The sequence below is a fragment of the Elaeis guineensis genome, chromosome 2 (assembly GCF_000442705.2).
Source record: "Elaeis guineensis isolate ETL-2024a chromosome 2, EG11, whole genome shotgun sequence".
Lineage (NCBI taxonomy): Eukaryota > Viridiplantae > Streptophyta > Magnoliopsida > Arecales > Arecaceae > Elaeis > Elaeis guineensis.
This window is the reverse complement of record NC_025994.2, coordinates 22,618,155-22,641,901: the sequence shown is the minus strand read 5'-3', so window position 1 is coordinate 22,641,901 and position 23,747 is coordinate 22,618,155. Positions and strand designations below refer to the sequence as shown.

At 36.7% G+C, this 23,747-nt stretch overlaps 1 protein-coding gene across 2 annotated transcripts; it reads right to left on the bottom strand.

The window, feature by feature from the left end:
• On the bottom strand, positions 1-19,381 carry LOC105034011 (uncharacterized). Of its 2 annotated transcripts, XM_010909031.3 has the most exons (10): positions 18,194-19,381; positions 14,835-14,936; positions 14,398-14,527; positions 13,759-14,246; positions 13,576-13,656; positions 13,280-13,378; positions 10,907-11,020; positions 10,704-10,787; positions 3,777-3,848; positions 1-1,085 (listed from the first exon to the last, which is right to left on the bottom strand). In XM_010909031.3, exons 1-10 carry the CDS (start codon positions 18,512-18,514, stop codon positions 822-824), a joined length of 1,755 nt encoding a protein of 584 aa, XP_010907333.1. In that variant the 5' UTR covers positions 18,515-19,381; the 3' UTR covers positions 1-821. The 2 variants fall into 2 exon arrangements, with proteins under 2 accessions (XP_010907333.1, XP_010907334.1); XM_010909032.3 differs by lacking the exon at positions 14,835-14,936 and having other exon boundaries at positions 18,194-19,379.
• Positions 19,382-23,747: the final 4,366 nt, after the last annotated feature.

The following is a 23,747-nucleotide window of genomic DNA, read 5'->3' as shown; positions in this document are numbered from 1 at the left end:
TGAGAAAAATGCAAAGAAGCTTCGCCTCATATAGAAAATAATTATTCTTCGTTCTTGCAATGTTAAACATACAAAGATCATTGTTTAGAAAGAGATGTCATAATGCAAATTCTAAGAAAATATGAACAGGTGAGGAGAAAAACCTGGATCTTCAATCACTAGTAGTTCTTTGCTAGCTTGCAAGAGGCCCTTCACTGGCAGACTTGAAATTTACATTGTGCTCACCAGGTCATCTAGTGTACAACATCTTTAGAAAACACTTTTATCTCCACAACATGCCTCTGATCTATGTACACGTTGTCCCTTTTTAGATTTTTTTTTCCTTATTTCACCTAAAAAGGAGGAAATAGACTTCATGCACCCTATAAATCATATTCTGCATGTCCATCTTCGAACCATGCATCTTTCCCATGCCTTTCTTCTGATCCATCAGAGAGCCATTCCCACGTTTCCAGTCCTCAAAAGACACGAGAGATCAGAACTATTAAAGCAGAAGCCGGAATGCAGTGCGAAACATAAAAATGTTGGAATGGATACATAAAAGCACCAGTCATCACTATTCCTTCACTACTCTATGATGAGGGCATAAAATGGCTCCTCTGAATAAAAGCTCATGATCTCAGAGCTGTTAGACTGCTAGCACCTATTTTTCCTTTCCCCCCTCCCAAATGAACAGAGCTACACGTCCGGAAGTGATGCTTTGATCTATTTACAGGCACATGGTTCCTTTTGGTGTCAAGTTTTTCTTCATTTCTTTTAAGGTCAGATATATATCTTCTCCAATGAAGATATGACCCAGTTTTTTAAGTCTTAATTTGCATTCATGGAGATCTCCGCCATTGTTTCAAACCTTTCTGATGTATCTTGAACGGGCTCCAGCTTTTTCTACGTTTGGGAGTCTCAGAAAAGACACCAGATGCCAAGGCCTGCTGAAGCCATAGCTCAAATTCATCATCCTCTGCAATCATCTCAGCATCCAAACCCCATTTATATCTGGAGGAGTTTGATCTCTGCCCTGGCTTATCCAAACCAACCATATTTACATGAAAGCTTGGTCGGTGAGTATTAGGCTTGCATATCATTCCCTGCAAACAATACCTTTTTCTTCAGAAACAAAAGGACAAAAAAGATGTAGGGCCTTAGGGAGAAGGATCATGCAAATATATTATTTGTTTGGGCACTGAATATTATTAAAAATTAAAAAATTAATGTGCTACATAATTAACAAGAGGATAGTAAACCAGGGGAAGAAGCAAGAAAAAAAAATTACATAATTAATGTGCTGCATCATATTCATAACTGTACTACATATTTGACATCTTTGATTTGAACTGTCCAAACCTTAGACCTACCAATCAACAGTAACTAACAGGCATATCCTTATTTCTATCATAATTAAATGTACACAGAGGTTGTCTGACATAAGCCTTATTTCTGAACAGCAGAGCTAGGCACCAGAAGTATGGCATATCATTTTGGGGAATAAAAGCTAACTTTCTGAAACTAAAGATATTTCAGGGTAATATGCTTCTGAAATAATGCACCACCTGGTTTGATGACTATCAAATTGGCTCTAGTAGATGCCCTAGTTGCATCTAACAGTATCACTTGGAACATTGAAATAGAGAATGAAGTCAAACATCATGCTCATCTTACTTCCAAATATTCATGAATGTAACCAAATATACAATGCCAGTCCATATATCCATTGGCTTCGAGAATCCTAACAAGCCGCCCATTTTTGTCAGTGGGAAACATAGCCAGTCCACATATCCATTGACTGAGAATCCTTATGAGCCTCTCATTTTTGCTAGTGCCACATAAACAGTCAATCTAAGTTGCCTAGTCACCTAAAAACTTCTGAATTTTCCTATCCATCTTCATAAAACCTCCCAAATGTTTCCATATATCTAGCATTTTTTATAATTGGTCCTCCACCTGTCCATTATTAGAAGGCACATACCTCTTGACCTGTCAATATGATCATTGCAAACTCTCTGGTTCGTTCAGACTCCAGAAACCATCAAAATCCTTATTCCTCCTACAGAAAATGGACCCAGTGAACTTGGCTATCTCCCAGTGCTCACACCCTTCCTCTGAATGGAGGTGATAGGTTTGAAACCTCTGAGGGTTAACACAAAACATAAGTGATCCAACTGGGTTTAAAAAAAAAATAGAATTAGCACCTGAACCAATTTATATTTAAAACCAAACCAAATCAGCCCCATGAGTTCGTTTTAGTTTACTTCTAGGGCTGCTCTCTCTCTCTCTCTCTCACACACACACACACGTGTGCATACACAAATAATATGGATAGCAAAATTCAGAAGATGTGTGTCTCACAAAAAGAGAATATGCATAAAACCTCTAAGTATATCACTATTAAGAGAGGGATTTAAATCATTCAATGACATAAGTATATCTAATTTAACCATTCACAAATCATCAGCTATCCAAAGAATCATCTGCACTGCACAGGCCCAATGCTAGCCTTTCTAATTTCAATTCCATCGAAGTAATATTTTCTCACAGTCATTTCAAACAACATCGAGTTTTCCACTTAAATTTAGATTTCACATTTCCTTCCTCACATTCTTTAAGTCCAGCACATCTAAACCTTATGTGCATTACATGAATATACCCCTCAATAAAGATGCGATGCAAGGAATACTGCTGGTATTGCAACTTCGTGCATAAATAAATTCAGAAATGTTCTTTTTTTTATATATGATGAGAAATATGTTACAAGCAACATAGTAGTTATGGAAATAGACAATGCATTAGTTCCAAACTCTACTACAAGCACTTCTTAAGAGGTGGACCTTGCAAATCAGTATATAATGTGCTGAAGAGGGGAAAGAATTGATACTCCTAGTTATAGACCATTTGGCACATGCCAGATTGGTCCATAAAAGAACGGTATGTTAATCTGACAATAACAACTTGTACATTGGATGCTAGAAAGTAGCACCATATAGTATTTAAAGAAGACTAGTCATCTCGCTGATAAAGCTTTCATGGAGGGAAAAATACTCTGAAGGGGATAAAGTCCAAGCATGAGAATGAATGTCATTGTCAGGTTGTACAAACTGCTAAAGTGCAACATATTAAAACAGTGGAAGGTTAAAGAATCTCTTGTTTAATAGGGTAATGGTTACTTGTGGAGACTTTTGAAGCTTGATGGTATGGAAACTCACCATCATGATTCATGTGAGCTATCACCTAACCATTTATGGTCAGCCGTTTTATCGTACTAAATATGTTGTCAGATAGTCCCTCATAATAGTTCTACTACTTACCTCTTTTTGAGTAGGAACTTTTGGTAATATAATCCACTTTCAGTAAAAATAAACATCATTACAAGATGCACAACCAAATTGACATGAAGGAGATTAAATTGATACAAAAAGGGAAAATTGAATAAAATCACCTCCATAATGTGCTATATGTTTGACTTCAATTTATAGTTTAGTTTAGGATGGAATTCACACAAAAATATTATATAATTTTTACAAAAATATCAAAGAAATAGTTTGTAAATAATATAGAAAAGTTGGACTCCACCCCTGACCTCTACTACTATCAAGCTGGGAGTCCACAGAGGTGAAAGTTTACTTCTGGTGCGAGAGATGCATGTATCTTATTCAAAGAAAAAATAGTGATTGCTGTGCAAGAGAAAATAATTCCATGACAATAAAGAAATACATAAGGCTGATCACAAATATCACAGGAAAAAAGAAATGTTGCAATCATATGATAGCTGCTAAAAAACTGACCTGACAAATGGCCCACTCAGACACATCAAATATTTTGCTCTCGGCACACACGAAAGCTCGTGGTATTTCCACCTGGAAAGCAAGAAATTAACTTTTCAAATTGACAACAAAGATTATCAGTTCAAATGCATCCTTAGTTAGGTGCCTGATATTTGTCATGCTGTGAAAGATACCTGAAAGCTAGAGAAGATATTGCAAATATATATTCCAATATGGCCCACAATTAACACTACTGGAAACCATTTACACCAGTGCCATCTGAAGATGGAACCACTTGTAACCAGACTTAAATGGTAAGAGTAAGCAACAGCTGATAGAAATTGCACTGTGCTGGTTCCTTTACAGTGTAAGATGCAATATAGACTCACATAAATTAGAAACATAACTTCCCCCCTTTTTTGACTGATCTGTAGAATTACACTATAATCTGGTTGCTTTATTTCCAGTAACTCAAATCCAGAAACTTTATAAACCTGTTTTAATGGACAAATAAGCTGATTATTTCTCAAACAGCATTTTACGATACATATCCGAACCAATTATCTCCAGATTTTTTTTTGACCTAATTCAAGGTGATACTAAAGCCAATCTTTTCTTCAGAAAAGATATGAAAACAAGCTACCTTTAGTTAAAAATAAAAAAGAATAATATTAAAATTCAAATTTTCTAAATAACAAATCATTATCCGATAAAACTTTAACCACTAGAAAGGATCATAGATCTTAGTGATCGCATCAACCTTCACAGAATGAAAAACTCAACCCCGCTGAATTAAACTTATGTTTAGTTGATTTACAAAGTTCCATGCAGAGAAAATGAAATAATTCACACCTACGACATGCATGTCCAGTTGCATAAAACACATATAAAGCTTCGCCAAATTGCATTTATTGGTTAACAATTCTCACAAATTGAATTAATAAGCCTCTATCTTATGATATTTTTTCTAAAATCAGATATATGCAAATGTGAATCATATCCATAGGAAGATGGTGAACCACATATATTCCTCAAAATAATATGTCAAATTAATATTCTCTATTTAACCCTATTTTCTGCATCCAACTAAGCAAGCTGGAGATGTAGACACTGCTTGGTCTCCAACAGAAATTTCTTGATTAGTATGGTTAATATCATCAGCCACCAGCAACCGAAAATAAAATCATACACCAACATCGTAGAGTTTTTTTTTTTTTTTAAAAGAACTTATTAAAAATGTCCCCAATTATCTCCAAGTTTTTTTTCAACATATTTATACTTGATTTTATGCATATGCAATGTCTGACTTGGCAATAGGAAAGAAAAGAAGATACAGGGATATATAGGATAGTATACTATTTAGTAAATTATATAAATTTACAAATTTAAAGAGTTTTTGTTTAAATATTAAAAAGATATGGTTTGTTAAGGTATTTCAACGTATACTTCTCATCCAAACTTCCCAATTAACTTAAGTGTATAAAAAAATAACATTTTATAATGTTATTCCATACCTACATCCTCGACCTAGCTCTAAAATGGATTGAAAAAGGTATTCACTTCTAACATCAAAATTGAGGGTCCAGCTCATTCTTGGAAGAGTCCAGCATTCCACCAATTTTGAGAGTCTAAAACTGAAGAATTTTACAAGAACCCAAGAGTCTGACACATACCAACTCATTTACATATCGCATATAGATTTTTGGTGTTGGACACAAGTGTCCATCTAATACAGGTTTTATCCCAACTTAACAAAAAGACAATTTTACAATATTTTGGTTACTTTTTATATATAGTTCACATTTTTAATGATTAATTGACTACTCCAGAATTTTTAGATCTTGTTAAAATATAACCCATTGATTGAAATATCTTCAGTTTTTTGGAGAAACCATTTCATTATTTAATTTTCTATGATCTCATATATTCCCAAGTCTATGCCACACTGCATGCTCATTTCATGGCAAATTAATCCTAATACCAGTACTATACTACGATGCCACATTTAAACCTTGCACGAGAAAATTTTCGTTCTCCATTCTCCTCTTTGCTAGGAAGAAAGGACAGCATTTGCATTACAGTAAGAATAATTTCTACAACATTCAGACAACTCAGCATGTACTTAATCCACACCTCCCATAATGCTTTGGCACTTGATATGATATTTGCCGTTCATGGACATTCACAAGACAATGTCGACTTGTGCCTCTTCAATTAAAATACATGGCAAAGTCTAGCTTCTGCAAAGCCAAGGAAATCTGATGATGATCTTCAAGCTAATTTCTATCCTTTGAGTAGACTAAGAGGCTGTTTCTATAAAGTTCACTTCTAATGCATCCAATCATGTAAATTTGCATCTAAGTGAGAAAATTATGGCTAAAATTATGATAGCTACACATCAGTAGTCAGCTCTATATGGCCCAATGCCTAAAAACAAGTTAAGTGAAGACTTTAGGTTTTGAGTAGTTTTAACTGATTCATGCTGCTTTCTTTGGGTCTGAAATACATCCAACTTGTTAAGACGCTAGTAAAATGCTTCTAGGGTTTAGTAGGATTTCTTAATTTAGTTCTGATGGTCAAGATGAAGTTCTTCATCCAGTTGTCAAGATTAATCTTAGAATTTCTTTCTCCAATGCAACTCCTGGTGGAAGTACATGCATGTCTTGTGACTGAGAAATCCCACACCCTCCACCTCCGTCTATTTTTCATAGGGGTGTGCAAGGAAACAGATCAAACTGCAAAACCGACCAAAAATAGTTATTTCGGTTTGGTTTGGATTAGGTTTCTCCGCACTTAGCCTGGTTTCAATTTGGAATTTTCTAGAATTGGACAATCAATTTGGATGAAAAAAAAAAAAAACTTAAACCAAACTGAGTTGCATATGTACTATTCAACCTGGAACAGGAGCCAGCCTGATATGGCAGTCACACCCAAACTAAGCTTTAGGTAACAAGCTCAATGATTGCACTTGTGAAGATCTTTCTTTTAAAGAAAGAAAGTATCATGTAAATAGTTGATGTGGGACTAAATAGAACCAATGCCTTTTAATCCCAACAATTGTGAGTCATCCGATCAAATATCAATGGCTAAAGATCCAACATCCCCTTCCCTAAATGGAACCAGCGCCCTTAAGTCTTTAACCCTAGCCGCCGCTCTCACTAGTCCTCCCTAGTCAAAATCCAACTTCCCCTTCCCCTAGACCCGTGCAACTGCTCCTTCAACTTAATGATCAGAGACCTGCATCATCCTTGAGCTCTCCATCTCCAGCTCCGACCTCCAAAAGGATTGGGTCTCCAACATCTGAATCAATGTGCCAAGGTCCTCTGTATTGGCACATCGCACCCCATAGCCCCCAGCGCCTTCTAGCATGTCCGCAAGGACATCACCCATTATCCACCCTCTAATGCGAAGCCAGTAGCGGCAACAGAACCATCTCCATGATGCTCAAGAACTCCAACAACGTCATCCCAGCATCTTCCCCCCAACATCTCCCTCCATTTCTATTGCGGCACCTTCTCCCCCTCCCCCTGCTACCTTGCCACTAGCTTTGCTGCCCACCGCTCCATTAAAGGCCTCTATCCCAAGCTAGCTGACCTCGTCCTCCCCATCTCCAATCCCAATGGCTACTACCACTCTGGCTTCTAGCTTCGAATTGAGAAGTGGACAGAGGTGGGGCTGGCCTTCGAGCCCACCACCATCATGACCACTGAATCCCCTGCAACCGGTGAAGCCACCAGACCTCTCTTCTCCCTCTCCTCTCTTCCTCTTCCAAACTAATAAACCGAACCAACTGAATTTTTCAGGTTGGTTTGAACAAGTTCTTGTATTAGGTTATTTGGTTTCAGTTTCAGTTTTAGGAAACCAATTAAAGTCAGTTCGGTTTCAAAAATGCCCCTAAACCAACTTGACCCAAACCATGCACATCCTTAATTCTTCATTCCCCTTCCAATATCTTCTATAGGATAACCTTGCACTAGTTGGTATTAGGGCTGAAAGGCTTGTACATTAATCTTTTGGTAGACAACAAAAGCCTAAGTACCATCTCCCCTCCCACCCCTGATAAAAATAAAAAAATGAAAAACAAATAAAAGATCATCAACTTCATATCTACATGGTTCCTATAGCTCAAAACTCAAAAGTGATTTTTATTTCTGGTCCTACACCCAAGCACCTCTTAGAGTTTAAATAAGAGAAAATTAATTACAAGATGACATGTAATATATACGACACTAACTGATGTTTGAGCAGCATAATCTAAGGATTATAAACAAGCTATGGCAATTACTTAGGGAACCATGTTCAACAATTTGTAAACTTCAGCCAAATCCACCAAAAGTTCAAATAAAACCATGAGAGAGAGAGAGAGAGAGAGGAGAGCTGTTCTAGTGTTCAGGTCATGGGTCAGCAATTCAACCGAGGATTGAACACTGACCCATGACACCATAAGTAAATAGGATAATACTTAGCAATAGTTCAAAACTTAAAGAAAATAAAAAAGGAAAATATGGAAAAAAATTTATCAACAATCCCATTACATATATAACATATATACCACAAAAATGATGGAATCTCATAACTTATTTTTGCATTAATATCTCTTACCAAAATAATACCACCAATATACCCCGTAGGTAACTTAGGATGGCAACAGCAACAAAAGGGAGTGGGAACCTTAAGATGGAAAGTTTTAACTTTTCTGTAGGACTGAAATTGAACCCTAACCATCCAAGTAGTAAAACAGTGAAAACACTCAACCAGGCCTAGTCTTAAAATATTGCCTTCAACATGAACAGGATACTGTTTCCCCAGAGCTCGTAGCATCCAGCAGAAAAGCTTCTTTTGCATTTACAATCACAAAAGAGTTGAACCAAAGACGGTTCAATCATTTCAGCTAAGCTGAATATTTACACTATCCATACACTGAAGACACTGATAGCATATATATTTTAGAAAACTGGTAAAATATACCACTAGAACTAGTAATCACAGGATAATGGTAAATAGGATATTTTTTGACGAGTGATCAATGATTAAATACTATAAAATTGATCATAAAAACTGAACATTATTAACAGCTAATGAAGTTGTGAAGTGTAACATTAAACATATCAAAGATCTAAATAGAAATCTTCCATCGTCCATCTCCAATCAAAATTAAGTCAATCCAAGCCATCTGCATAATCCACGGCACCTATTTTCTGGTATGTTAAAACTCATAGTTATGTAAAAGAATCAGATGCATGACTCTGAGCAATAACTTCCCATAATGTTACACCATATACTAAGTAGTTATGACAGTAAAAATGTCCATTTTAACACACTAGCAGGTACTCAATATTGAAAGGCATGCCTTCAGCAATTTAATGTATACGATGTGGGCATCTGAATATTTTATACTTGAACATATCAAAAACTCAAAGATATGTCAATGGTAAGTGAACAATGGGATTCCCATTTCATAGTTAAGGCAAGATAAGAATGATACTAAGTAGTGTACATTACTTCTTCAGACTTCTAGAGTATATTAAATTACTTCTTCGCACTTCTAGAGTATATTAAATTACTTCTTCAGACTTCTAGTGTTTTAATGATTTAATCGAGTTAATATTTTCAGAGAAGCCAGTATGGGGCGAATGGATGGCGGCCTATGTTGCAGATCATTCTGGAGATGTTCTTTGGACTTGTTCGGAGTCGGTTCCCCGACCTTTCAGGGATGTTTTATTTTCCGACTCTTCTGGATGTATTCACACAAGAAATATATGAATGCTCTATTTTTAGCAAAAAAAAGGATTTAGTCGAGTTAATATTATAAAAACCTAGGAGTTCTACCATATGTTAGAAAACAAGAACCGATGAGGAAACCATAGAAATGTTATTTCACTGTTTAGTGATTTCTGAATTGAGCAAAGATGTTAGAGTAAAAACTTTTGTAAAACTTTTCTACTTATTTATGGCCAAAATCGGAGACTATTCTCAAAGATGCATAAAAATATAGCTGCCGTAGCAGCATAACATTTAATTATCTGCAAAAAGACTCAAAATTTATCAAAAAAGGGCACTTTCTCACTATGATTCTTCACATGAGTTGTATATACATATGTCATGGGATCAATTTCCACTGTGTCTTGCCATATAGTTTCTTGCTAAGAAATGGCCATTTCACTGATAGCAAAGAAGTGAATTTAAGTGGCCATTCAGGCCCCAGAGAAGCATGATAAGCCAACAGTTGTAATTATGATCTCTGCAAATACAAGCACAGAATGTTCAAACAAAGGAACTTTTATCTGGTGTACATTCAACATCTGTAGCAGGTTCCTGGCTCCACTTCCCAGAAAACACCAGAAAAAAATGCAAACATTTAATTCAGTTGTAAGGAAATACAGAAGCGGCTATATTATGTTCACATGCTATTTTCATATAGATAACCAGGTAGACACAATGAGGATGGTTGAAGCCATGGAAAAGACAGACACTAAGGCTGCTATAAGCAGGAAGAGTAGTCCTATCTTTTATGAATTCCACCATTACTAGGTGGCAGAATTCAACATGGATGTTGTAGTTAGTATGGTGGCATGTCACCATGACAACCCCTGATAGAGTGAAAAATCTTAGTCCCAATACTGATCTTGCTTTGATACTGAATGATCAATTTATATAATGTGCACATTAGATATGCAGTATATACTTTCTATAGTTGAAGAACTAAAAAATTGGGTGAGTTCCAACGTCTCCTCTGTATGTAGATTTGACCATCATATTCATTTCTCATGGATAAACATCAAATTGCTTTCTTTTTTAATTGGCAGATGACTTTTCAGATTGTTGATGCATTAAATGTCATACAAATGCTATTTAACTTGATGATCATAACAAAATCAAGACTAATATTAAAATTTTAAAAACAAATGAAGAAAATAAAGACTTCCACATGCTTTAACATGAGCATACCTTCTTAGGTGTTGAAGAGAGTGAAGAGCACCCAATTTCTACCCATCCATCTCCATCTTTAGCTTGATGGTACTGGGAGCAATCCTAATGCCAGTAACTACTCTAATCAGGTGTCAAAGCTTACATAGTTTCATTATCTATGAAGAAATGAACAAGGAATTCCATACTCCCAACATCAAAAAAGGTTCTGGTTAATCTCTGACCTGGCACCATCTTGCCCTGGCTTTACTTCTTTTGGTGCATATCCATATATGAAAATTGCCGCACTTGGTGCACTCTATACGCCTGGATTCTTCAGAGCGATATTCTACCCCATCCTGTAATAGATGACATCAGGCGATCATGCAAAGTTATTTGGGTCTCAGATTGACAGCATGGAAAATTATAGCAGTAAAGAATCCTATGCAAACTAACATACAAATTAGAAGCCTACAGAACAACATGACACACATGCACGCACACACACAGAGACATCTGTAAACACGTACATATGTACACACTAAGCTTTCTGCACAGCTCACTTAACATGGATGTGTGCACTATGCATGCGTCCAGCTAAGAATGGTCACATATATAACTAGTCTATGTTTATGGAATCAGTTTACAGGTTCTACTTCACCATAGGTTATCATCCAACAGCAAAATGCTCCAAATTAGAGTTGACAATCAAAAACAAAAATCAATGCAACTGACAATTGTGTATAAATCAATGTTTTAAGACCCAGATCAATCGAGCAGGTTGACCCAGCCAACCATTGGCCTATAAAAATAAAAGGATCAGATCAATCCTCAACCTGGATTTCCTCAAAACTCTGGCAAGCCACTGAGCCGGGCTATTGACCCGCTTGACCTGCCCAGTTCAACCCTATTTTTGACTCATCCAAGTTAATGGCCATGGGTGGTTGTGCATGCCCTAGGGAGACTGTCCTTGGCAAAGGGGTCAAGGGGGCTGTAGATGGCCCAGAGCTAGTTGTAGGTGGGGTTTGGGCGGTGTAGGGAGCAGGTGGTGCTGGCAAGGGCGAATGTAAGGGTGTTTTCGTTGGCCTTTGGGGCAGTGGACATGGTCGGGAGGATCCAAGGAAGGAAGGAGTCCCAATTCGGCAATGAAGAGGCTGCCACCATCATTGCCAAGGTGAGATCCTCGTTAAGTCCTCCTACCTTTCCTTGCAGCCTCTAGGGTTTTCAAGGAGGAAAGGGGAAAATCAAAACTTGGAGTTTTGATCTGCCACAAGGTGGTCATGAGGATGGAAGAGGATAAAGAGGGAGTGAGTACAAGCCACCATGACGAGGTCAGTGCACCACTAGCTGCGAGCAGTGAGGCTGTGGAGGGGAGTCTGCCTTATAATAAATGCCATCCAATGGGGAGGGGGCCATGGAGGGGGAGTGGAGTAGGTGCAAGATGGCAGTGGTTGACTTGGTTGCCGAGGAGTCTCACCACCACTGCCACTGGTGCCGGGTTCTTGATCCACAATGGCATCAAGAGAGAATGATGAGACGAAAGATGATATTGGGGGGATGGAGAGAGACTTGAGGCAAATGGGGAAAGGAGGGTGATATTGACTAGGATCAGAAAAGATTCTAAAAAGTACGAAGTACTTATTTATAGTGCCATGGGTTAATCGGTCAACTCAAGAGGAGGAGGGTGATGGCATGGACTAGGGATCGGATAAGATTCTACAAAGTGGAAAGTATTTATTTATAGCACCATAGGTTAATGGGTCAACCAGTGATCAACCCCAGCTCAATCCACTAACCTATAGCCTGGACATCAAAATGGCACGATATCCAGCTGAGTTTCAGAACACTGGCATAAAAACCCACTAGAAACTCAAGCATTAGGGCCATAATCCAGTAAAACAACAGAAGCAACCAATAAAAAGAATATTCCCAAGAATCCTCACAAAAAATTGATAACAGATACAGAAGTACATTGACCTCAAATATCAAGATTGTCCCACCTTTATTGGACACTGGGAAGCTTCATAAAAAGAGGCATGAGATTGAAGTTTACGAACATTTACAACCGACATTTTATTGAAGCAAGGATTAAGGTATCACGTGTTGTTGACATGCTGGACCAACACAAGATTGGTACGCACCATGCCACAATATACCAGTGTTTGGCATGCACCTGACACCATGCCAAGGCAACGTACAAGGCAATGGCATAGTACATGCTAATGCCTACTTAACGGCATGGCAAGATTTCAATTAATGATTGATATCAACCCTCTAAAATTGGTGTTCACCCCATCAGAAAAGCAACTAGGGGTGAAAAGGAGGACAATCAGAAAGCCAAATACATGACCTGGTGTGTGTGGAAAGATCTACCCCATTGACAGGGGTAAACAGGTTCGATTTCTTCCTTATTTATCCTTGGATGCTTCACAAGCATAGCAAGTGCTTGCCAGCATGTAAGCATAATATTTAACAATGTTAATAACTACACAACCTAAAGCATATGAGATTTCACTCTAATATTTGTGAATCATAATGATGATTCAATTTTTTGATAATCATTAATTCTGCATTAACATATCTGAATCACTTAAATTATATGCCATAATTATTTCTACCTGTTGAGAGGCACCACGAGATTTCTGACCCACTCTCCCAGATTCTTCCTTCCTCAATTCTTCATCATAACTTTTCTTCTTTGTCAAGTCTGAAAGAACCTGAAACATAACCTTATAAGTTGCAGCAATGACTCTCAGAAAGTTTTCCGAAGCTATGCAGGCATTGTTGAGATAAACAGAACAGAATTAACTTCTAATGTAGAGACCCAGCTCTATTTTTCCCTTAATCCCTCTTTAACTCATGAGGTGTTCCTAATAAACCAAAAGGATAAAAGTTTGCCTCAAGATTAACTTGCCTCATACGCGCATTGAAGCTTTTTGAATGATTCACAAGCTAACGAGTTTCCCATATTTTTATCGGGATGGACAAGCAAGACCTACATAAACAAAATGTACACCAGCTAAGTTAAAATTCATGGGATGGATGAACAAACTTTTGAAGAGTTACTCTTGGTTGTACGTATGTATGAGTCCACCACCTTCTTGTGGTATTCCTTCTTCAATATTTTAGGATCGACACTCTTGTTCCGAGGAAAGCCTAGAGCTTCATAATGGTTTGCGCTATTCATTATTCTTTTCATCTCATCCAATGACATTGAATCAGCTTTGATGACCTTGCTAGTAGAAGCTTCTTTCTGAGTATTTAAAACTGTAGGCACACTGGATGTTGTATATGATGATTTAACGGATGCTACATTTTCAGCTTCATTAGTTGGAGGAGCATATTCAGCATCAGCAGTGAAGTCTTCCACAACAGATTCTGAACTCTTCTGCTCTTCGAAGCGTGAGCCTTCATTGGTATCATCATATCCTTGAAGCAACTTATTCAAGAGGTCATTTGAAAGGAAAGAAAGACTTAGTGACAGAAAAACTCCAACCCAGCCAACACGAGCATTGACACAATAAACAGCATATGCAGTTGACATGAGTATCAGAAAGCGTGCATGATTCAGGGAAAACATATAGCCTGCATGATATAACCATTCTTCAATTGCTTGACATAAATAATAAAATAAAGAAAAGAAAATGGTATCACATTATGGACTGCAAGATGCACTAAAATTGAAAAATGAAATATTTCATTAGTGCAGACTTAGAAACCAGATATTATTCCATACCTCCAGCTATAAATAGAAGTCCTGTAATCCAAAAGTTGCCATATATCCACATAAACAAAATTCCAAACAGTCCAACAATAAAAAGTCCAGGGGTATGGCCTAAACAGCGAATAGCTGCCCCAGCAGCTCCCTGAAACAATAAATCCATATGTCAGTAAATGGTCCTTCTAAAAAGTTAACATCTTTCACAAGCAAATGATAGGCTAATTATACCAATTTTTGCTTGTAAAAAGACCATAGTCACTAGGTTCAGCAATCTAAATATGGGCCGCCTCCTTCAGAAATTAATTATAAGCATGATGCAGGAAGTAAAGCTTGCTGATTTGAAACACACACACACACACACAGAAAAAAAAAAAAAAAAAAAAAAGAAGCTAGAATCTTTTTTTTTTTTTTTTTGGAGCAGAACAGCTAGAATCCTATATTCCCATCCCTACCTTTAGGTGAAGAGCTAGGGGAAGGAAGGCTATGGGATTTGGGAATTGAAGAAAAGGTGGTAGCATTTGGGACCATATATCCCCTATCTTTGCTGAAATTGGCTGCATCAACATAAAAAATTCACTAACATATTCTGCATATTCAGTGAATGTGCTATAAAGTAATAAAGACAAATTTCTAACATATTGTAACATCTCAACAGACAAATTTCTAACATATTATAACATCTCAACAGACAACTTTATCTTGAAAACCATGAAATGTTGATCTTAGAAGTACTGTAGGAGAGAGTGACAAATCAAGAAAAGCCTGCCAAGCAATAAATTTGCATAAATGAATTTTCATAATGACACAATCACAAATTAAAAATCATAAAGAAGATTAACAGCAAATGTGGGTTACTTTTCCTCAGTCATTCCACTCTCAAGAAACAATAGATAAAGTCATGAACTCTCTTACCAAATTACAAAGATCAGTAGTAATAATCCCTTTATAACCTCTTTTCTATTATATAATATGAAAATCATTTCACCCCCTACTAATCACAAATGATATGTAATCCACTGAGCCAATACGATAAACATTGTACCATTACTTATCATGTAACCCCCTTAAATCCACTTAAGCATTTGCAAAAGGTGTCCTCCCTACTGGATGAAGAATTGAGTGTTTTTGTCTGCATCATAACTACATCCATGTTGCAAGGGAGAAGCCAATCATTACAATCATCTGTGTTTACACATGAGAGAAGTTATCGTACATGCCAACCTCTTCTTTTATCTAATTTTTCCTCTGAAAAATGTGTTCTTTGATTGCAAGAAAAATGGGTGCTTCAACAATCTTGAAATAAATAAGAATCCATTGCTCTTGTACTTACTCTGGTCAGAGATGATAAAAATATCAACCCTTATTCACTGTTCATGAATTGCTCATTCTCTTTATGCTTCATCTTAAAACTATATTAATGATGATTTATAGGTGACCATGTTGTTGCCTATGCACTTTGTTCCAGCATCTTAGCACTATGATCGTTTTATGCTAAGTTATGTATGGCATAAAAAACTTTAACTAGCATAATTGTTCCTTGCTTATGCCCATTTTTCATATTTGTTCAGTATGCATGAGGCTTATCTCAAGCCTTATACCCGCTTTACTCCCAACCAAACACTAACTAAGAGCTTAACTCGGGCTCTTCCTTCCTCATAAAAATAGTCTTACATCAAATATAAAAACATAAACCTGCTCTAAAAATTCCTACTGACCCTCAATTATATAATACCAGTGTTTTCAAAGCAAGGAACATACGCATGTGTTCATGGGATTGCCCAATTAGATGGAAGACAGACACCTAGGCAGATTGTATTTTGAAATGAATGAGAATTCATAACTATACAAACAATACCTACAAATGTAGAAAAACAATCAAAAGAAACCATACGAAAAGGAAGGTAGAAAAAGGAAACAGTATGACATTTTTCAGAGGACATGACATGTTAGATAGTAAATGGCAGATGTGAAGGAGATCCACCCTAGGGGCTTGGGCAAGCCATTGCAGCCACCCAGGCATTCCAGGTTGCTGCTTTTCAAAAATAGTTTGTTACACTTTTGCAGAGGTCTCTCTCTTTAGAAGCAGTGGAAATATAAGAGAAAAAAGGTAATTAACTATTCAATGAAAAAACCTATGATACAGGGGACACACAAAATGGAAATGATTTCAAAGATGACCTCAATACAGATGAGCTAATAGAGAAAAGGTCAATGTCGAAGCTTCATAGGTCATATCCATCAACGTCAAAGGAATACAGACTTCAAATACTCACTAAAAACAAGAATCTTTGGTACACAATATCACTCCTTCACCGGTTCCAAATATACATTTAAGAAATATCAATTAGTCAAGTCAAAAATGTCAAACCTTAAATTTGACAAAATAAACATTATAACATGAAGCTGATGAGCTATGTAGTAGTTCCAAATATACAAATAAGAAAAATAAATTAGTCAAGTCTAAAAGTGCCAAATCATTTATTTCACAAAATACACATTATAACATGAAGCTGACGAACTATGTATTCCTAGTCCTTCACCCTTTTGGTTTTGAACTGCAACAACTATCAACTAGGAGCAATTTGAATTAGCTAACTCCATCTATGCATAAGGAACAAGATATTGCAGCAAGCAGAATCTTTCACCACCACAATCATGTCAAATATTCAATATAATCCCAAACCAGAATAACAGACAAACACTACAAACCTTTTTTAACATAAAATCTAAAGATGTCAACAGAACAGTCAGACTCAAGTGCAAATATTTACAATTAATCTATTTCTTTTCAAACTCTGGTCCTTATGAAAAGTAGAGGTCAGGCAGAAATTCCCCAAATGTGGAAATCACTTGACTATCAATGGATTTAATGCATCACATAAAGAAACAAAACTGTCTTACACTTGTTTAAAACTATACCCGTTTATTAAAATTTAATGGCTATTTTACCAAAGGAAGAGACACCTTTAATATCAAAAAAGTAAAAGCAGTGTTTCTCAAGCTTAAAGGCTTGATCATTATGCCCTCTCTCTCTTTTCTTTCTCCTACAGACCCCCCTTCTCCTTAGTCAAGCATTCTACTGCATATTCTAGATTAGGTCTGATCAAGGTCTGGGAATGGGCTTTGTTTCATCAACCTGGGCTCAGGCTAAAAAGCATATCTTCATATTTTTCACATGCTAATAGCAGGCAAGTAGGCAGTATGTGCCTAGAAAGATAACAGATGATAAGTGCATTTAGGGAGGCCACTAGAAAGTAATTAAATAAATGAATTTACTTGGCCTAAAAAGCACCCATGTCACTGACTATTAAGAACTCAGATTTTCAACAAAACCATTAGAAAAAATAGTGAAAATCTAGAATTCAATCTAAGAACACATAGGAAAATCCAGAATTCAATCTAAGAACACATAGGGAAATCTTGAATTCAATCTAAGAACAAGTAGAAGAGTTTACTATATTACTATTCAATTTCAGCAGCAGCATCTCTGTTTACAAAGTGCTCGGGTATAAAGCAAACCAGCTCATTGAAGAACATGTATAATCAGAAAGAGAAGCTCAAAAACACCCAATGAATAAACATGGAAACATGATGATATCATTATAGAAAGAGGATTAAACTAGAAATCATAGTTGGTTGCCATTAAGTTCCAAAATTAAACCATGTCAACTGAACATATCATGGAGAAAAAAACATATGCAAATACAGAAAACCAGCCTCATCTTATCTATTTCAGTCAGACAAACAGGTAAAAGAGGAGTAATATAAGAAATTGCAAGAGAAAAGGCCAAGTCAAGATTAAGGAGCAAACCAGACTTAGAAGGACATAAACAACACAAGATGTCGAAGACAAGCTAAGAAAACAGCTCCACATTATGACAAATAGCGCTGCCGAACCCAAACTGAACAACGACCAAAAGCCTCTGACGACACTATCTTTCCAATAGACCAGCAGCATCAAAAGGAACTTCCCCACGTTTACGGACCAGCTGTAAACCATCGGCCAGTGACGGTCGATCAGAAACACAAGCTTGTCCCTGGTGCAGCTCGCTGCAACCTGGGTGCCCCCAAAAGCCTGCTTCTGACACTGAAACCATCTCCATCCTTGCTTAAACAGCCCTATATCCCCCATTAGAAATCCCTATATTACCATCACGAGAATTCTCAAATACCTCACACAATCATACTCCCGTGAACTATTTCGAAACAAAGTTTTTGATGCTTCCGACGCCTTCAACTACAAAACACCGGCATCAAACAACGTCACAACTGAATGGGAATGTAGGAGGATCCCAAAAAAATCCATTTTTCCACCACACGCAATCAACTCCACCAGAAAAATACAAAATTTATCAAAAAACCAGCTTTTCCCAAGGATAGAAGCAGATCTTTCCTTCTTTTCAACAAGAATAACTCCTTCCTGAGTTATGCCAATTAGTTACAGCAGTTCGCAGAAAGCTCACCAAAATCCCAAGAACAAGACCACATCTTTCCTCTACAAAACAACAGCCCAAATCCTCCTTCAAAACCCCAGAATACCAAATCCGAGCCGAAGGATGCGGCAAGGAACGAGGAAGCGATCTGGGGAAAAGGCCTCGGCTGGACACCGACAACAAAATCCGATCCTCTTCCTCCTCGGAAGCCCTGGAAATAAAACCCTAAAATAATCCACCGTAATCTGATGGAACCCTAACTTTTTCTTCTCTCTTTTCTTCTTTCAGCCACTGCTCGTGAAAAAGCGGGGAGAGAGAGAGAAAGAGAGGAGGTGGCGGGTTAAAAGAAAAAGGAAGGGAGAACGGGAAAAGGGAACAGAGATCTAAAGCTTGGAGAGGATCACATTATGTACGCCAAGAAATAGTAATGGGGTGTGACGCGGGATTAGTGGGTTTTTTTATCACTGGTTACCCGCGAGCGGTGAAGGCATTTGGAAGGAGGCAGGGGGAGGTGGAGTAGGAGATGATGTGCAGAGAAATGAGCTTGGTGGGGTCTTCCTTTGTCCAGTTTTAGTGTTTAAGCTTTTATTACAGGGGAGATGAGGTGCTCCGTTTTCGGTTGTTTGATTGGATGGGGTTCATAAAGGGGTCATGTGATGAGCCACGTGATAGTTTTATAGGTTCATTGGCATAAATGCTTCAAGAATTTTGCATGTGGACCCCTCACGAAACTTTAATACTGCAATGTGATCAGCTAATAGTTATATTGACTAACTAGTAGCTGCTCTAAAAAAGCAGCTAGTATTTTTACTAGTTTATTAGGTTGAAGGAAAAGGTCACGGTGATTCCATTGGAAAGCTAATCATTTTCGAAGAATAAATCAACTTGTAGATTGTGTGACATCCTATTTGATTTTCATTATCATGAGAGATTCTAGATGACTAAAACTATGATGAAGTTCATGCTCATATGATAGTGATGTGCAAGTTTAAAAATTTGAATACTTGAAAAAAATTGATAATCTCAATATTGTGTGGATGAAAATAATCATTATAATAGCTACTCATCATCAAGCAAAGGTCATCAATGATTGCAAATATGTAAATTTTACATGCTAAGGTTAGATCAATTCTAAATGACCTGAAAGTAAGAGGAAGAATAAAAATAAGATAAAATTACTTATGCACCCTCTTAGCTTAGGATCAATTTCACTTAATACATCTCGAGCTTAAAATATTTCAAAGAGATCCCTGAAGTTAATTAGGTGGTCCAGTATGATCTTGAGCCCCATTTGATATCCAATGATATTAAAATATCATCACAAAAGATAACTTTGCCAAATAAAATATTTTATTTATTAAAAAATATCCTATCTTCTTCTCTTCTCATCCTTTCTTAGTCCTAGCACCTCTTCCAATACCTTCTCTCTAAAACTTGTTGACATCTTCATCTTCCCTCTCTATCTAATCTAATCCCACCCAAGCTCTATATACTCCTACCATGTCCTCTTCCAACATATCCTCCTCTTCCTCTCTAAATCTTGCCGTCATTCTCATCCATCCTCTCCATATAACTTGATCTCGAGCCTCACTCCCACCACCACCTCCTCCTTCTCCTCGTCCTCCTTACATCTTGCCATTCATCTCTCCATACCTTTTGTTGATTTAACTTGATCCTTATAAGTCCATCCACTCCCACCACCTCCTCTTCTTCCTCCTCTCTAAACCTTATTGCTATTCTCTTCCTCCTGGACCACCTCTCTATCTGTTCTTTCTATCTAATCTAATCTTAAAATTCACATGAGCTAGGGCTCTTCTAATGCCTTCTCTTCTCTAAACCCTACCGCCATCCTCATCCTTCCTCTCTATCCAAACTAATTATAGGTTCCACGCACTCTTACTACCTCCTCTTCTTCCAACACATCCTTTCTAAACCCCACTAACATCCTCATCCTTCTATATAACTTGGTCCGACCTCTATTTACTTTTTTCTCCTCCTCCCTATTGACATCTACCTCATTATCTCCTTCGCCTCCCTCCTCTCTTACATTGCTGACCTCATTCCACCACCTCCACCATCTTACTATCATCTTTGATTTTGTTTACAATGCCTATTACACTTCCCTATCTATCACTGTTATCCTCTCTATCTTTGCTTCATCTCTATTGTCATGTACCATGCAAAAATCTAGGATCGTAATACTAGCTTCAACTCCATTGCCTTCGACCATAGCATTATTAGAAAATGCCACCAAAATAAGATTATTTTAGTTCTAAAAGTCTCACATGACTATCACATGATGAAATCTTATGTACTCATGTAAATAAAAATGGATGGCAAGATCACATTGTACTACTAAACTAACTTTAGGAACCACATTAGGACTTTTTAAACTCAAAGAATACTAACTTAAACTAACCCTAAGTTGAGAGGGTGTTTAAGTAATTTTTTTAAAATAAATAAGATGGTTTGGCATAAATTACTCATCAAAAGTTTAACTAATAAGAGATAGTAGTTAGAAAAGAAGATCATCGCATATAAGGATGTGACACCATATATGTGCATATATGTAGTTTAGAAATTGATCTGTGTGAAAAAGAGAACTTAAATTACAATAGATATTTAGAGGTCCTTATAGTTTATAATTGTGAATTTGTTACTCTACTTAAATAGAATATAGAAAATAGTAGAAGAGAGAGTAGACATGATATGGAAGGTTGAGAACTTATCTGATGCATCTAAGTTCAGGTCTCCTCTAATAATAAGGCATTCAAAACCATGATAATAGTAATCTAAGCTATGGGTATGATCTAGATTAAAGTTTATTAAATTCTAACCAATTCAAAATATAGTTACAAAATAATGATCTACATGCAAAAATCAAGGAAGAAAATTAAGAAGTTAAAGTATGAGGTAAACATCTAAGATGTACATTGTTTTTAGAATACAAAGCCTATCTTGAATTAGTCTTGAACCTACACTTGCAAACATTAATTATAGCAACTTGTGGAAATGGGTAAATTATATCAATGTCATATTGACTTGGACAAAGACTAGTTATAACAATTAGTTTTCAAAGTTTAGTTAAATTAATATGCAAATTCAAAAAATATATTATGTTTATCTTGCTCAAATTTAAATAATAAATCAAGTGCTTACTCTAAAGAGATGTTAAATGAACTAAAATGCAACATTGGGTCCACCAAATAGCCTAACATCTTTGTTTGTAATCATTTTCTTTATATATATATATATATATATATGTTGCTCCTTGGATTGATTTTGATGATTACAAAACATTTGAAGGGATACTAATGATTTTCGCTACAAAAGATTTGTGATCCATTGGTGAAAATTTTATTATTTTTGGACATATATTGAAAGATATCCATGTTTGAAAATTTGAGTCGACCCCATGAGTCGACTCATGGCACAATGAGCTGATTGGCACGCAGAATTTTTGGCTGACACAGTCTTGGCACTGTCTGTGAGTCGACCCCATGGGTCGACCCCCAGGCATGAGTCAACCCATGAATTGACCTCTGCTGTTTTTAGGCCAAATTTACAAAATCTTGGTTTTCTGTTATTTTTCCACATAGGTCAACCCATGAGTCGACCCATGAGTCGACCCCTGTGACGGGAAAGTTCCGCAACGGTTAGTTTTTAACCCATTTTAAGTGCTTTTAATGCTTATTTAATATGGTCTGACGGCTCTATTTTCAGTCCAAATTGTTCTCCACTATTTCTTAAAGCTATAAAAGAGACAAAAAGGTGGGAATCATCAAGAAGAGAGATTTTTGAAAAGAGAATTTCAAGCAAACTTTTCAGCCCTAAACAAGAGCTCACTCAAAGCATTCAAGAAGCTTTTAATTCAAGCTCACCAACTCCTCAAGTGCTCATTCAAGTCTCCAACCACCTTGAGGAAATCAGAAAGAGGGTTCTTCTATTTGAGTAAAGTGTATTTAAAGTCTCATTCGCTCATTAAAGGAGCTTCTATTGTATTTTCTGTGCTATTAATTGTAACTCCTTTTGAGTTATTGTTTTTTGTTTTGGAAGGGATCCAAAACGTGGGAAGGTTGATCCGAACCTTGAATCGGATTGTATTGGGTTGGCTTGTACCCGAGAAATAAGTGGACTAGCTTGGGATAGTTAGAGTCGGAGGTTTCGACGAGTGTATTCAAGTTGAATACAAGTTAGTGGATTGAAATTTTCAAGTAAGAGCTTGGAGAGTGGATGTAGGTGCAAGGTTGGCACCGAACCACTATAAATCCTCTTGTTTGTGCCGTATTTAATTTTTCTCCTTTTTAGACCTTCTTTATTCTCTTGCATTCTTGCATTTAATCATTAGCCTTGAATCAACTATCCTCTTCTTATTTATCTTGCTATTGCTAAACAATCGATGATTTAAGTTGTTGGATATGATCTATTACCTCAAAATTGCTTACATATAAAAAATCATTGACTTGAAGACTCATGGCCTATGTATCAAGTAATCAAAAAATATATCTAATTTAATTTTATTTAGATTGTCTAATTTTTAACTGCTTGATGTATAGGTTAGGGATCTCCAAATCATATAATTTTTTTTATATACAAGTAGTTTTGAAGTAGTAAATCACATTCAACCATGTGAATTATTGATGTAGGACCCCTATTATAGAACTTTGATCTGATTGGATCTGAGTTCACATCTGATCAATCTTATTCTAGTCTAACATGCACGCACACACACACTCTCTCTATAGAGAGAGAGAGAGACACACACACACCCAACATCTTGATATTAACCAAAAAGTTCTAGAATGTCTTTCTTAATCAACCTTGCAAATTAAAAAAGGTTGTGCATCAAGTAATGGCCGGATTGGGCACTGATTGATTCATGGAGCACCTGATCTATTTGAATCATTTGATGCCTATCCACTAGTGCTCTCT

Excerpts from the sequence above, each read along its gene's own strand:
- LOC105034011 (XM_010909031.3), bottom strand. The coding sequence starts at position 18,514 with ATGGGGGATATAGGGCTGTTTAAGCAAGGATGGAGATGGTTTCAGTGT. Across the intron at positions 13,657-13,758 it reads AGAAGGAATACCACAAGAAG|GTCTTGCTTGTCCATCCCGA; the intron begins GTGGTGGACTCA and ends TTGTTTATGTAG. Across the intron at positions 1,086-3,776 it reads CTGAGTGGGCCATTTGTCAG|GGAATGATATGCAAGCCTAA; the intron begins GTCAGTTTTTTA and ends TATTGTTTGCAG.